General features: G+C 40.7%; 1 protein-coding gene across 3 annotated transcripts in view; it reads right to left on the reverse strand.

Annotated features, from left to right (window-relative positions):
• Positions 1-557: 557 nt before the first annotated feature.
• Positions 558-16,866, reverse strand: part of DNAAF11 (dynein axonemal assembly factor 11) — a 111,234-nt gene continuing 94,925 nt past the window's right edge. For 2 of the 3 annotated variants that reach the window (XM_024251101.3, XM_024251100.3), the window contains 2 exons: positions 14,426-14,511; positions 558-3,117 (listed from right to left, as the gene is read on the reverse strand). In XM_024251101.3, coding sequence (XP_024106869.1) covers positions 2,943-3,117; positions 14,426-14,511 — 261 coding nt within the window. In that variant the 3' untranslated portion in view covers positions 558-2,942. The remainder of the gene's footprint in view (positions 3,118-14,425; positions 14,512-16,866) is intronic. The other variant, XM_054518830.2, reaches the window with a different exon arrangement.

The following is a 16,866-nucleotide window of genomic DNA, read 5'->3' on the forward strand; positions in this document are numbered from 1 at the left end:
CATGATGTCAGGAACTACCCCGTGGAGGTGCTTGCTGAAGGAAAGGTAACATGAAATAAGTAGTGGAAGGAGAAGGCTATAAATATCAGTTACCAGCTGCAGCCACATGATCAGCTCAAAAACAAGATCTATAGTAGTGATGGTATTCCTTCCTTGCTTCGATATGAATATATATGTGTGTAAACACACATATCCATATATAAAAATCTGTCTGGTTTTTGGAACACTCTTCCCTCAGATATCTTCCTGGTTTACTACCTGACAGCTGGATCTCCTTGGGGAAGAACCCTGCTATACTGCCAAAATTTTCTTCTATAAATCTTCCTTCCAGCTTTCTGCAAAGGAGCTCACATTTACGAGGGTGACTGTGCACTGAGAGGAAAGAAACACCCAGACATTTCAGGGATTACTGGACACTGGCTCTGAACCAATGGTAATTCCTGGGGACCCAAAACAACACCATGGTCCACAGTTAGAGTGGACCACATATGTACATCCACATATAAATTTATCTATATATGTAAATCACTTCACTTTGTTTCTTTTTTTTTCCATTCTAACATAAGATGTGTTAACAGTGGTTAACTTTATATCTCCACATTTAATTCACAGGATATAAAAATGAGCGTGTGAGTCCTCTAGAAGAGAAATAACCATCAGTCATGGACGAAAAACGTCACATGCAGGACTCTGTGTATCTTTTTTGGGAGAGGGATAATGTCCTCGTCTGCTTGGGCTGCCACAAAAAAGTACCATAGACTGAGTGCTTAAAACAACAGAAATGTACTTCTCCCAGTTCTGGAGGCCAGAAGTCCAAGATCTCCTCCTGACTTAGTGCTACGTCCTCAGATGGCCAGATGGCTGAGACAGAGCGGTCTCTGGTGTCTCTTCCTCTTAAGAACACAAATACTATCATGAGGAACCAACCCTCATGATATTATTTAATCCTAATTATCTCCCAAAGACCCACCTCCGAATACCATTACACTGGGGGTTAGGGCTTCCACATATGGATTTTGTGAGTACACAATTATTCAGTCCATAACAGATAGCACAGTTTTGTTTGTTTAATGGATAATTGTATTAGTTGTGTCAAAAGTATAATTTTGCTTTCTCTTTATGTGGAAATTAAATACAGTCCTGACAAATGTACATGATTTCCAAGTTGGTAGAGGTTGAGTTCTGTTGGATTATGATATGTCAAGTTGGCTAAGGCTGGGAACTGTTTTCCAGAATTTCCTTCCCTATGTAGTTCCTGGGTAGAGTTGACCATGAAGAAAAGTGTTATACTCAGTCATCGCCATCAGTCACAGTGATGGACAGATGCAGAGGGGCCCAGCCTGCTGCAGCTGATCCTTGATCTCCACCACTGTGTGTCCATCCCACCTTTCTTACTGCAGGCCTGCTGATGAAGGCTGGCTCTAAGCCCACCCACCAGGATCTTGGCCATGGACCAGAAGGGTAGCAGATAAATAGAGGCAACAATTTCAGTAGCATGATAATTTCCATAGACCTCTATACAAGCTCCTAATCACAGTCCTACTTCAGCTTCTCAGATTCTGTGCAAGTTCTGAATTGTCTACCTGCACCAATGCTGCTTCTTCCAATTCTCAACCTCTCCCTTCTAGAGCTTCACTACCCAGCTCTTCCCACATTTGTGTCCAATTGCATTCCTATAACCAGTCCCTCATTCTCATCATATTTTTTCTAACTGATGCATTTTGGTTATCTGCTAAACATTAGCAGAGACTTCCCATTGGAAGCCTGTTTAATAGAGAAAGGCCCTGTGTGAAAAAGCGCCCATCACCCTTGATCCCCTCACTCTGACTCTCCTTCACAGCTCTGAACACCACCTGACATAGTCTGTGTGTATGTATTTGTCTGCTTTGTTACTACTAAATCCCTGATGAACAGAAAGGGGGCTAGCACTCAATAGTTGTTCAATAGGTATTTGTTGAATGAATGTTTGGGGAAACTGATTTAAATATTGCTACATCATGATCAGAGTAACAGTAATTTGTCCTACAATGTATGTGACATATTGAATTCATAATGTTCTAGATAAAGACAAGGTAAGATATTTAAAAAGTAAAGAAGGAAATAGAGGAGAAGGAGTGGGATGGGGAGTAAAAAGGTGAAGAAAAAGAATAAGGGGAGAAAAGTAATTGAGGAGGGAGGGGAAGAAGGAGCAGGGAGGAGAGAGAGGAGAAAGGGAGGAGGAGAGAGAGGAGAAAGGGAAGAAGGAGAGAGAGAGGAGGCTCTAAATATATGGCTGACACTGTACTAAGTGCTTTCTGCAGTTTATCTTCAGACAAACCTGTGAGGCAAGCGTTATTATTCCCAGATTATACATGAAGCCACTAAGGCTCAGAGAATTAAAGGACTTGCTGAAGGTCTTTACAAAGTGATTGAGCTGGAATCCAAATATAGGGTGTCTGGTTTCAAAACTCATATTCTTGCCATTATACCATGCCACCAGAGAAAGCAGACACATCATGGGAAGGAAAATGGAAATGCTGTTTAAAATCATATTAAAGTATTCCAATTGGGTCTGAAATTACAGTTTTAACTTCTAAGCTTGACCAATTTGCTGAAGTACCAATTTAATACTGAGTCCTTTTATCTATGAATTAATACTTTGCATAAGTAGACAGTTCTGGGATTTATAATCAATGTTTTATGCAATAGTTCTATGATCTTACTAAACATTTTCAATACCAACCCTTTATTATAGATAAATGATGAGTTATAGCATTTAAGACATACATTTTAATTTTAAGCTAGCTTAAGGGTATTACTATGCAAAGTAAGAGTTAAAACACTGGAGTAGCGATATTGACAAATAACTCTGTGTTTATCCCAGGAATAATATGCATACGGTCTCTACACCAACCAAAACTGGACCTGGTGAGTCTCAGCCAATGGCAACACAGCCAGATGTTTCAAATCAGGGGAGGCACTTCAGGGTTGTCTTCAAAGGTTGGGTCTTCCTCACTTGGTATAATTTTGGGTTCAGGCCGTCTTCTGGGTGTGTATTTTTTCTCTTGAACTATGTTAGTCACATCAGGGAATGAGTGCTTGCTAGGGTCTACTTCTAGTTTCTCCATGTGCTTGCTTCTATAACAACAAAAAAAGACAAACAGAAACTGATACTACATCACTTAAAATTTCAAATAGATTCAACTCACCCATCCATTTATTCAGCAAACATTGGCAAGTAATATCCCTGGAGCACAGAAATAAAAGAAGAGAATGTCCCTAGCATCAAGAAGCTTAGAGCCTTGTAGAATCAAGACTCTGACCTGTGAAGAAGAAAAGTTCTAAAAAAAAAAAAAAGTCACTGGGCTTCTACTAATGCACAGGCAGTTGGAGAAGACGTCACCTGTGAAACTCTACATCCCTAAGAATTTGTATTTGATAACTGAAATGATACAGCAGGCAAAGCCCTACAGCCAAGATCAATAACTGAATCCTTCCAGGCAGCTCTTATTCCTGAATGCAGCTCATCAGGCTTCTGGACCCTCCTGCTTCAGACAATCTAACTTGTAGGGGTTTGGCAGGGGCATCTACACGGCAAGTTCAGGTGCATAGCAAAGTGTAGCCCCACCAACCTCTCCTCCCACAAGAACCTGAGCCTTCTGCACTCACTCAGTTCTCTCAGCAATAGCAAGCATGAAACAGAAGAAGGGGGCACCTCGGTTGGCCAATGTTCCCAATATCATGGTCAGATATAGATATAGATATAGATATAGATATAGATATAGATATAGATATAGATATAGATATAGATATAGATGTAGATGTAGATAATCAGGTCTCTGGGCTGCATTCCCCGCAATTTTGATTCAATAAGTCTGGAGTTGGGCCCAGTAACCTGTATTTTTATAACGTTCCCTCAAATGATATTGATAATCGGTCAAATTGTTTTGGAATCACTGCACCATTCATTCAAATGTTCATTGAACAGATATGTGTTAAATATCTATGATATTCCAGGTGCTGTATAGGCACCAGGAAAACCATGGTCTGTGCAAATAGACAATGTTCCTGGTAATATCTAATAGCACAGTGTGGTGCTTGAACACAGAATTTATGACACTCTCATACACCTGTTTCATTCTTTGTCTGTTTTCATACAATACTGGTATCTTTGAAGCAAAGGTTTTGTTTTTTTCATCTTTTTCCTAGGCATATGGCTGTATTGAATAAATATTGTTGAACAGATGAAAAATATTATTTTTCTATTGGGGAAATAATGAAATTATATAAGAAATTATCTCTGACCTCAAGAAAATCACAGTCAGTCAAATTCAGGAGCTCTAAACTGATGTCCTCAGACTAAGCTCATTCCATGAACACCCTTTGTCAGGGTGTTCTTCTGAAAGTGTCAACTCTCTATTTTCCTTGCAACCATCTCCCTTCATTTCTGTAATCTGCCTAGCCCTTGAAGTCATTTTAGTTTTTGATCCTTCACACTATTTTGACTAATACACAAGGACCTGCTGAATAAAAAATACAAAATATACAAAGAATATAAAATAGTATATTCAGAAGCCCAAACAGCATACCATAAACTCCATATGCCACAGGAAGGAGAAGAAATGGAAAGGGGCTTGTGTAGCCTCTGAAGGGGTGAAAGAGGTGGGAATCTGAAGATGCCCTGAAAGATGTGAAGGAATGTGGGTGAGCAGTAAAGGGAGAATTAATGCTCCAGAGAAATGAATGGTCATGTCCTGAACACACCTTCCTCTCAGATGCCTCGGTGCCACAGTATTCACTGAACCACCTGACTTTAAAAGAATAGAGTTTTGTGGCATCAGCTATGATGCTGCTTATTCCTTTCTGCATAGTCAGTTATCATAAGGTTGGTAACTGACTGTGCAGAAAACAGTAAACATGGCAGGCCAGAGATGACTATCTTTAGAAGGTAGGCCCGCAAGGTTGGGCATTGGCTGGTAAGCTGTTCCCTACAGCCACATGAAACTTTCCCTAAACAATCAGGGTAGCTCACTATGCCTTGCAATGTGTGCAGTCAATTTGGTTTATGCTTTCCTTCTGGGACTGCATTACATTGGCACCTGCTAGGCAGAGGGTGCCTACCAGCACCCAACAAAACCCTGAGCATTGAATCTCTAATGAGCTTCCCTGATGGACAACATTTCACATGTGTTGTTGCAACCCATTGCGGGAGGAATTAAGCATGTCTTGTGTGACTCCACAGGGAAAGGACTCTTAGAAACTTGCACCTGGCTTTTTCTGGACTTAGCCTTTTGCTGATTTTGCCTCCTATTCTTTTGCTGCAATAAATCTTAGCCATGAGTGTGATTATATGCTGAGTCCTGTGAGTTCCTCTAATTTATCTCTGAACCTGGGGTCATCTTGGGGACCCTTGACACACTGCCTTTTGTTGAGCCCCAAGCTAAGGCCTTTACTTGTGTCATCAAATCCTCAGACCCAGTGGGAGGACAAGAGGAATAGTCAGCCAAGTTCCCACAGATAAACATAGGCAGAACTAGCTGGGAACTGAATCCAAATCTCTGGTATTAACATCACCCATACTGTTCCTCATAGAAAATTAGGTACCAAACACACAGCATAAAGAGGGGTTTTCTATTCTTGACATTTGGCACATAAGCTTATATCCATCAAAACAAACAGTTCTCCAGGTCAGCATGAATATTGAAACCAATTGTGTTATGACACAGTAAACCCACAACCTGCTAGGCCCTCTTTCATCTCATTTATTTCCTGGTAATCAAGAAACAAAATTCATTACTGCAAGTCAAAAGGCAGTAGAGCGTCTAGGGTAGCTTGCAAGATCCTGGCTCCTACCTGCTAAGCTGTTGGCCCTTGTGAGTTACTCAGCCACTTTGTGCCTCAAAGACCTCATCTTTAAAATAGGGATGACAATGAACATAAGGCCATTGTCAAGATCAAATGAGTTCATCCATGTAAAGGACATAGAGAAGTGCCAGAAACACAGCAGGCATTCCGTAACTGTCAGTGCCATGTAGGAAAAGGGTGGCATCAGTCAACATGTACTAGGATATGGATAAGAGTTCGTTATGAAATTCAGTATGCTTTTCAGCACACATCTTTTAGGTGCCCAGTGCTGTAATTAGTGCTAGGAATTTAAAGATGAGTAAGACATGGTGTGTGCCCATAATCAAATGAGGAGGACACACATATACTGGGCTATTTTGCACCAGTGTGGCAAGGGCTCTGCAAGTAGGATAAACAAGCCAGGTTGAAGCACAAGGAGACAACCATCACCAAGACCTGGAAAGAATTACGGTAGGAATCATAAAGTAAGGGAACTTGGCACCTGGCACTGGGGGTGGGGTGGGGGTGGTATTTTCCAAGATTTTGAGGAGGAAGAACATTCCAGAGAGATAACACTGACAAAAGGTAAGAAAACATTTGTTCTGCTTACTCTTAACCTGTTATCTTCAGAGAGTGAGGTACCCAAGGTGGGGATGGGGGAAGGAGCGGGAGTGTCTGGCCCAGTCCAGTGAGGGTAGGTCTGGGTAAGGGAGGGAAGCTTGGATGGCTGGGTAAGGTAATCTGTTGGGGAGGCTGCCTGGAGAACTGTTTAAGGTAAGACGCTGAAAGTCTTTGGCTTTGTGGCAAGTGCCAGTGCCACGACTCTTGGGAACTGGGGTACCTCGCCCACCACATTTTTCTTTTCACTTTGAGATACTCAAGCAGTAGGGAGTGTGTTTATTTTTAGGAAAGTTAGAGACCGATTTCTTTTTCAAGTAAGGGAATGATGTTTAACAACCTATTTACTATATTTAGTGTCATGTAAATGTAATTAGAAAACAGAACACTGACACTACTCCTTGTTACTGCCCTGTTGTCTAAATTTCCAATTTTTCTTTAATTGCTATTTGTCACAAACAAGATAATTTACCTTCTCTTTCATTGGCTGCTCACAATTCATGTACCTGTTCATTCAATAAGTGTTTACTGAGTACCTACTATGCACCCAGGTTTGTGTGTGTCCTGGAGACTGAAAATGAAAAGCTGTCTTCCTATCCTCAATAACCTTACTAAGTAGATAAAATAATATTATTGTTATTAGCAAAAAGAGATGTTATATAATCATTATTGTACTTAAAGAAGCTATATGATATGTGCCCAAGTGAGACGATTTGACTGACCAAATTGACCCAGTTGTTTTGGTGAATTGAAAGGGATGTGTTGCTGTTTTTAATCATCTCTCAATATAAGTTGGGTATCTCTAATCTGAAGTTCCAAAATCCAAAATGCCCCCAAATCTAAACCTTTTTGAGCACTGACATAATGCTCAAAGGAAATGCTCATTGGAGCACTTCAGATTTTCCAGTTAGGAATGTTGAACTGGTATCATGCAAATATCCCACTATCTGAAAACAAATCCAAAATAAAAAACAAGTCTGGTCCTAAGCATTTTGGATTAGGGATACTCAACCTGTATGTTCACAATCTTATCTGGTGCTCACACCCATCACTGAGCCCCCCATCCCTTCCCCATCCCACTGATGCAGATGTGGAAGAAGGGAGAGGGACAGGGGTCCATTAGAGGCTGAAGCTGAGGGTCAGGCTCAGTATTGGGGCAAGCACAGATATTTCATTTACTACGTGGTGATTTTAATAACTTTTTAAGCCTTTTTATTGAGCACAATACATGTATAGCAGAATGCCCAAATCATAAGAGTGAAACTTTCATTAATTGAATGCACCGTGGATTAAGAAGCAGAACATTATCAGCATTCTAGGAGATCCTACTGTGCCCTTCCAGCCATGATGCCCCACTGAAACCACCATCCTGGAGGCTACCACTTTGCCTACTAAGCCTTCCTTCTTATGGGGGGTGCCAGTATGAGGATTTGCTATTTGAAACTCTAGAGTTCATCTGTGACACTCAAGTAAAGGCCAACACAATACAAAGATGCTAACCTGGGTTCTTAACTGCTAAGCTGCCGAACCACCTACAAAAACACCTTCTTCCAGAATAATTATTATTTGAGGTAATAAAACATCCTACATTTTTAAGTCTATCTTAGGTATTCTATTACTCGTAGCCAAATATATCCTGATACAAGTCATGTCCAAATGTCATCTACCAGTACATACAGAAATATAGGGAAAAGAATGCCAACATCTCCCTGGGAACCAGGAATCCCATAACCTAATGTAAATCTTTACATAGGTAAATTAGACCAGTTATGACTAAGTTTTTATAATTATAGTTATCATTTAGTATAGTTATTCAGTTGTACAAATAATTAATAATGATGTTTATAACAATAGCCGCTGACATTGACATGGCACTTTTTTATTTTTATTTTTCAGATGGAGCCTTGCTCCGTTGCCCAGGCTGGAGTGCAGTGGTGCAATTTTGGCTCACTGCAACCTCCACCTCCTGTGTTCAAGTGATCCTCCCACCTCAGACTCCCAAGTAGCTGGGGCTACAGTTGCATGTCACCATGCCTGGCTAATTTTTGTATTTTTAGTAGAAACGGGGTTTTGCCAAAAGATGGCCAGGCTGCTTGAACTTCCGACCTCAGGTGATCCACCTGCCTCAGCCTCCCAAAGTGCTGGGATTAAGGGTGTGAGCCACCATGCCTGGCCAGGCACTTTCTAGTTTGGAAAACTTATTCCAAAACAAATGTAGGAAGTTCAAACACCTTCATTATAGTCATTATTAAATAAAGCCCTACTTTTTAATTATTATGTTCTTACTTAAAAGGCTATGATCTTTGTGTTTTAAGTATATATCTAAGTTCATCTATTATAATTATTTTGTCCTTGACTTTGAGGAAGAATGGCCTACCTCATTTCCCAGTATATATCCTGGGCCATAATTTCTGGTCTCAATAATAAGCCATGAACTTAGCCAGTATATTGTTATCTGTGGCACACCTAATTCAGATGTTGTGAGGAATGAACTAAATCATAATAGAGGATTTTAATTACTCATGGATCTCTGGAGTCAAAAACAGTGAGCAGCTAAGCCTGGGGCACTTGAAGATCACGATAATCTCCAAAACAAAGGGGAGAGGGGCCTTTTCACCTTTGCTTTCCCCACCTTAATGTCAGAGGCCTCTAGGACAGATGCCCATCACTGGTTTTACCCACGACCTGACTGTCAGAAACATCACCTCTAGAATCCAGTAAGAATAGCTGGAAGACAAAATCAACAGGTTTAACATCACAGAAGAAAGCAAGAAAAAAGAAAATGCCTAAAATCAATCACTAAGTGCAAAACACATCAGAGATTCATTCCTTTTATCAAAAAACATAAAGAAAGAACTTTTTTCTGGTTTCCTAGTAAGCTAGCATATTTGGACCAAAGACTCCCACCTCCCACTGAAAACTTTCTTGAGATCATGAAAGACTTGATAAGATCACAAGGAACTGCAAGGTCAGAAATCAAGGAAAGTGGGAACTCCGAAGGAGGAGCAGAGGCCTGAAGTCACCTTTGCCCTGAGAGCACTTGGGGAGCCCTTGAAGTTGTGCTTTGGTCAATCTGACCTTACAGAGTCTGAAGACAGAGGCCAAGGCCCTGAGCATGCCAGGCGGGCAGTCTAATGGGACACCCTCTCCATAATAACGGTGCAGTGCCAAAGAGCTTCTCTTGTTTTAAGAGTGAATGAGAAGTAAATGCCCACTGCTCACCTCCGCAAGGCACTTCGAGGAAAGCTGCTTCAGTGGGGCAGAGGAAAACTGAGTTGTCACCACAAGCTAGAAAGTTTACAGCAGCTGTTGGTTAAAAATCTTCAATCTTGAATTTAGATGAAAGTGGTTCCAAATTGGCAGTGTTTTTCTCTGCAGCACATGCCAATGTTCCCTGGCCAAGTACCTCCCAGGCCTCTAAAGAACCACCAGAATATTTTCCCAGGCAGTGGAGTGTGAAGCAAGTTCCCTGTGCACTGGTTACCAACTTGCCAGAGTCCAGTAAAACAGAACACCCCCATACACAACAGGCTACATGAAGCAGATTTATTACTTACAGACGGGCAGCAGAGGACAACAGAAACCACAGGTGCATTGGGAGCTACACCCCAAGGCTCAGGGAAGCTGCCTGGGAAGAAGATGGCATCTCTTCTGCACATGCCCCACTTGTACCACAGCACAAGGACCCCAGGAAGCAGCCCATCCTAGATTGTATACCCCTGGACCACATGATCACTGGGCTAAAGCATTGAAGGACATGTGTTTCCGAGATGGGGAAGGCAACTGAAACAGAACTGAGGCTATTTTAGCCAGCTCCCTCTTATCTCAAGATGTTGTATTCCCAGCACATTCCACAGTTATTCTTGTGAACTACAACTAAGAAAGTGGGGGGAAAGGGTTGGTCCAAGGTCACTCAGAGAACTGTTCTATATGCAGTAGCTCACAGTAAAAAATAAACAACTAGGCCACGCGTAGTGTCTCGTGCCTGTAATCCCAACACTTTGGGAGGCTGCGGCGGGCGGATCACTTGAGGCCAGGAGTTTGAGACTAGCCTGCCCAACATGGCAAAAACCTGTCTCTACTAAAAATACCAGAAAATTAGCTGGGTGTGGTGGCACGTGCCTATAGTCCCAGCTACTCAGGGGGCTGAGGCACAAGAATCGCTTGAACCGGGAGGCGGAGGTTGCAGTGAGCCAAGATCATGCCATCGCATTCCAGCCTGGGCAAAACTCTGTCTCAAAAGGTGAAACTCTGTCTCAAAAAAACAAATAAATGAACAAAAAAGATGACTACTCAAGGTAAAAAAAAAGCACGAGAACCAATAGAATTAACAAGAACAGAAATAGAAATATAAAAACTTCAGATATTGGAATATGAAAACATGAACTATAAAACCACTACAATTATTATGTTTAAATAACATGTCTCAGACTTCCTAGTAAAAGATGGAAAACTGGAAAGCTTCCCTCTGGACTTAGCAGAACAACAAAGATGCTGCCCTCACTCCACTACTCAACACTATCCTGGAACCTTTCCCTGTGCAGTGAGGCACGAAGAGGAAATACAAGAGATAAGGATCAATCGGAAAGCAAGCAAGCAAGCTGTGGTTCTTTGCAGGCATACAGAAAATCTAAAAGAACCCACAGATACATTAATAAAATAATAAGAGAGATTAGTCAAGTTGCTGGCTACAAAATCAAACACAAAAGTAGACTACTTAGTGGTGATGGTTGCACAACATTGTGAATATACTAAATGCCACTGAATTGTACACTTTTAAATGATTACAATGGTCAATTTGAGGTAATGTGTATTTTACCACAATGAAAAAGTAAATTGCAGTCTATATACCAGCAACAGAGAAAAAAATAAAATAAATAATATATTTGTGATAGCATCAAAATATCATACACCTAAAAATTAATAAAACATTGGTATGCTTATGGAAAAGTTACAAAGAGATACCAAATAAGATCAAAAAAAGGACAGAGAGACACTAATACTATAAGAACTGTTCTCTCTAAATTGATCTATATGGCCAATAGAATTCCAAAGAAAATCCCAGTACATACCTGTGTGTGTGTTTGTATGTGAGTAAAAATTGCTTAGTTGATTCTGAAATATATATGTAAGTGCAAAGGGCTAAAATTAGCCAACTCACTCTTCAAGAAGAATAAGGTGAGAGGACATTTCCTACCAGTTATAAAACTCATTATAAGACTATGGAAATTAAGGAAGTAGAGCAGAATAGAGACCAGAGGCAAACCCATACAGATATGGACACCTGGTCTACGACAGAGGTGGCCTTAGTAACTAATGTAGAAAGGATAACCATCTTAATAAGAAACACAGGGACAGTAGGGTGCCCACACTGGGAAAAATTAAATTGTCATACTTTAAACAAATTAAATTGTCATACTTTAAACAAACTTAATTCCTGATGGATTAGACGTTTCCTCAAATTATACCTAAATGTGAAAAGCAAAAGCACAAAGCCTTACAACATAAAGGACTACCTTTATGACCTCAGGGCAGGATGGAATTTCTAGAACAGAACAAACATAAAATAATTAACCATAAAAAAGTTTAATAATTTTGATTGTTTTAAAATCAAAATCTTCTGTTCGTCAAATGACACCAGGAAGAGATTAAGAAGGCAAGCCTGGCTTGGTGCGGTGGCTCACACTTGTAATCCCAGCACTTTGGGAGGCCAAGGCAGGCGGATCACAGGAGGTCAGGAGTTTGAGACCAGCCTGGCCAACATTGTGAAACCCTGTCTCTATTAAAAACACAAAAATTAACCAGGTATGGTGGCAGGCACCAGTAGTCCCAGCTACTCGGGAGGCTGAGGCAGGAGAATCGCTTGAACCCAGGAGGCAGAGGTTGCAGTGAGCCGAGATCCTGCCACTGCACTCCAGCCTCCTGCCACTGCACTTGGCAAGAGCGAGACTCTGCCTCAAAAAAAAAAAAAAAGAAGAAGAAGAAGAAGGCAAGCCTGAGGTTTTATAATCCTGGTTCTACCACTTAGCAACTTTCACATCTTGGGCAAATGCCATCTCTCAATCTCAGTAAATTAGAAATAATAGCACTTATCTGCAGTGTTACTCTTGAAGATGAAAGACAGACAACACATAGCATCATGTATGCAGAGTTGGCACTCAATAAATCCCTTCGTTTGGAGGAATTTGTGCATCTTCCTTCATTTTACAGTGTTATGGGACCACAAGAGGTCACTGATGACCTGATGAATAAAACCCTACTCCAGTTGCTCCTCCCCCTCCATTCACTTCCTCCCCAGCATGAGAAACAAACCACTCCACCAAGAGATGGGCAAGGGGCCTCTTGTGGCCCTCCCGGTGGACGGCTGCATCTACAGTCCTTTGTCTAAAATCAACAATCCTGCCTGACCCCAGTCCCTGTGAGCAGCTTTAATGGGCAGCTGCTTGGTTAATGGGGTTGCCCAGCCTGAAGCTGGGATAACGTGCACAATAGAGTTTGCCAGTGATTAAGGAGCACCATAAACTACCTTCACACAGGCATTTTACATGTGATTGTGGTGTGATCATTTGTCAGTAATCAAAATGAAAAAGAAAGGCTTTACAAAAATACCACAGGAGGGACTACTATGAAGAATCGTGCTAAGACATCTTGAATCCTCAAGTGTAATCACAGTAATGATAGTTTTCCTGGGGTCTGAAAACCAGCTCCGAACTGTTTGCAATGATTTGGCTTTCCATTGCTGATTCCTCACAAATTAGATTCAGACTCTTTCCATGTGTTGATGCTGCTGGGGGTTAATTATGACTGTGAATATTCATAATAGACATAATACCCGTGAATCTTGTATGTGCAATGGAAATCACTAAGCTGGGAAATAGAGTGGATTTCCAAGGTTAAAAACAGCAACCCATTTTTCAGTAGGAATTCAATTGCATACCTGTTGTTCAAACAAACCCCATGTTTAAAAATCTCTACAAAACTTCAGCAGTTGTCTTTGAATATACCAATGCCTGACTGCTTTATTATGCAACACATAAATATAGCTCTTGTTCAGGTATTTTTATGATGGTAATTCTAGCATATACATTTGTATCACAAAGATAGTTTGCCTTACTTCAAAATAGATTTTACCATCTGGATGATAAGAGTCTGAAAATCATAAGAAGCAGAAGGGCAGTTGGAAGAACTGGGATCTCATTCTAGAGAAGAACTGAGAAAGCGGAGAGCTTTGTGCAAATTACTTTAAGGGATGTAATTGCTTAAGGGAGACTGGCTTGGTTCTGAGGGTCTCCAGGAAGCAGAGCCTGGACCTTCACTTAGGAATCAAAGAGAGACAGAGAGAGGCTGTCTAACAGTAGAGGATACCAAGAAGGGAATGAATACTCTCTTGAGAGGGTGAGGGTCCTGTTGGGAAAGGAATTTAAGCAAAGGCCAGAAAATGACCAACAGTCAGGAAATTGACAGGAGGGGCCCTAGTACCCCTGAGAGTTGAGGCATCTGTGGAGTGACACACAGATCATAAAAGGGAGGCAGTGACAGCAACAGTACCAGCAAGGTTGTCCCAGCATGTCATGGCTACATGACCTTCAGTACACTCTAAGTTTCTCCCTCCCTCAGCTCCCCTAACTGGAAACTGAGCATAAAAATTATGAGGATTAAATGTATTTAATATGGGTAAAGCACACAGAATAGCACCTGACACGAAGCAAGCACTTGGTAAATGTTAGCCGTCATTGGTGTTGAAATTACCAGTCGTTACATTATGATGAGACATTGGGACCTGTATATACACAGATTTGATTCTAGGGATCAGGAGCCCTACAAAGCAAGAGTCCACGGTTTGGGAAATAAACATTAACATTCATGGAATGAACCATCTCAGAACTTTAAATAATTGTACAATTTTGGAAGCTGCATTCCAACCAACAAATGACAATGAAGAGAACAATATAATACAGCTAAGGACAGTCTGGGAGGGTGGTACCTTGTGTTTGTTTGTTCTCTGCTCCTGTCCGAGGTAGTTTTCATAGATTTGAATGCTCGCTGACCACCTGTGATTACTTCTCCTACCTAAAATAAAAATGAAACACACACCAAGTAGTGAATTACTCCTTGAAGTACCTTTAAAAATATACATATATGTATTTTAAAAGATACTAAAACATTTTAATTTTTTCTCTACATATTCCATGAAAGACTCAAACTTGAAGCCCCTATATGCAGTGTAGAGAAGGTTATATCACGAATTGTTATCTGTTGTAAGAGTCTTGCGAAGCCACAAGCTATCTACAACTGCCAAAGGCCAAGCAGGAGATATGGTGAATCAATGTATTTAACAAATATTATCTACAAGACAACAACATATCAGATACTTTTGTGGGGTATTGGGGATACAGATGTGATGGAAACACTGCCTTTGAGGTGCTCCTAGTGAAAAGTGGAAAGCACTCTGAGATGGGAGCTTGAATCCTCATTCTCCCAGCTCACTGTGCCCTGGTTTCTTCCTCTGCAAAATGAAGGAATTGGTTTATGATCTGAAAGGCCCCTTTTTGGTCTAAAAAGTCCTATAATTCTAATATTTTTAAAACTAAATAAGCTCAATGCTAAGCACGTTGAAGTCTCAATAAATAAAATGATTCCATTCAACAAACATACTGCAAAAATTATTCAGACCCAGTACTTCCTCTCAAGGAACTCCTAAGACATCAGAGAGGGGAAGGAAAAGAGAACCTGCTGCTACTTGTCAGACTCCAACTATGTGCTAGGCACACACCTAACAATATCGACACTGTATTTCACTTAATTTCTCCACCCCTCAACATTCCTATGAGACAGGGATTGCTAGCAGAAGAAGTTTAAAAACTCTCTTCTCATGTTGCCTGGGTCTGCCCAATATGGGGTCTGCCTTTTGTTTTCAAGGAGTGACCTGGAGTGGGTGTCCCATTCCCCTCTCCACCCTCACCAGGTCCTTCTCTATGGCAGGGGAATGACTCATTCACCCGCCTCATCTCTCTAATGGGCAGGGTCATTATCTCAAGGGTGAGGGCTATCCGCCTTTCTCTGTTCTGCCTGAGACTTGGTGTGCTGCACAGCTGTGATCCAGGTTCATGCGACTGATTAAGGAAAAGACTAGGCTTGGACTTCAAGGGTCTATCATTGTCTGCCTCCCATGTGCTCAGGCATGTATCTCAACTTACAGTATATATTTGGGACGGGCATTGGGAGCCCCAATTTAGCCTTAACACTAAGCCACATTCTCGTATCTAAGCTTTACTAGACTGAAGTGTTGGGCACTTAATCATATTAATACATGGGGTAATTTGTTCCTTATTTAATTAGAGATTCTTGGTTATAGGCTCCAATAAATCCCCAAAGCCTAGCCCATTGTTTATCATGTGTATGCTTCAATAAATAAATGATGAATGAACCAATGAAGAAATGATTCCCCATCTGAGACTGCAGCATCAAACTCGGGGAGGTTTGGGCTCTGATGAATGCCCACTCCTAGATGGCAGTCCTTTTCCTGTGTCAACATCATACAGTGGTGCAAGACTAGTCTTTTACATGGTGCAGTTGTATAATTTTCAATTATATTTTCTAAAAATGCAAAATGTGTATGGATGTGTGATGCCATTCAGCTCCCTTTCACTGGAGACCATGAACATAAGAAGTACATCTTCCTCTTCCCATGGGTCTCATGGGAGGGCATATGTGCGATGTGGAAAGATCTTCAGCTCCACCCTTTCAATATAAGCTTTGAACACTAGACTGGGGGAAAATAATACCCTTAACGTCACAAGTGGATGGCAAGACTTTTGCTGAAGCTCCAGAAGAAAAAAATAACGAATGCTACTAAAGACATTAAATACCAAGGCTAGAAGGGTTTGTTCAGAAATGTTTCAAAAGCGATGTAGTCTACATTATAAAACTCATAGAAGAATGCTACGGAAGAATTGGCAACTAAAGCTACCAAAACAATGTTTACTTCTTTAATAGAAGGTGACTCATGGAAAGGTTTGTATTATCAAACATGGTTTATTTTGGAGTAGGCTAAGTCTAAAATGTTGTATTTTCTAGGTTTTAAAATAGACTTAATGTAATTTTATTGCTTTCCATTAATTTTTTGCTGACCAATGTTATATTTGTGGATGTTACTTTGGCAGGGTATGAATGTCTATATGGTTTAAATATGAAAACAACTGGTTTTCTTCTTTTTCTTTAACTGAATGAGTGGGATGAATCTAAATATTTCCTGATATCCTGGCCTTCCCTTAAGGGAATGAAAACACTTTTCAGTTGCTATTGATTCCAGTTATAGTTAACCAAATCAGATTCATGTCAGTTATAAATTTAAAAAGTAGAATTAAGAAGGTATTTCTTAATGTTTTATGGAGACTAAAAAGAGACTCTCCTTAGATTTAGAGA

This window comes from Pongo abelii, chromosome 7 (assembly GCF_028885655.2).
Source record: "Pongo abelii isolate AG06213 chromosome 7, NHGRI_mPonAbe1-v2.0_pri, whole genome shotgun sequence".
In the NCBI taxonomy this organism is placed as follows: domain Eukaryota; kingdom Metazoa; phylum Chordata; class Mammalia; order Primates; family Hominidae; genus Pongo; species Pongo abelii.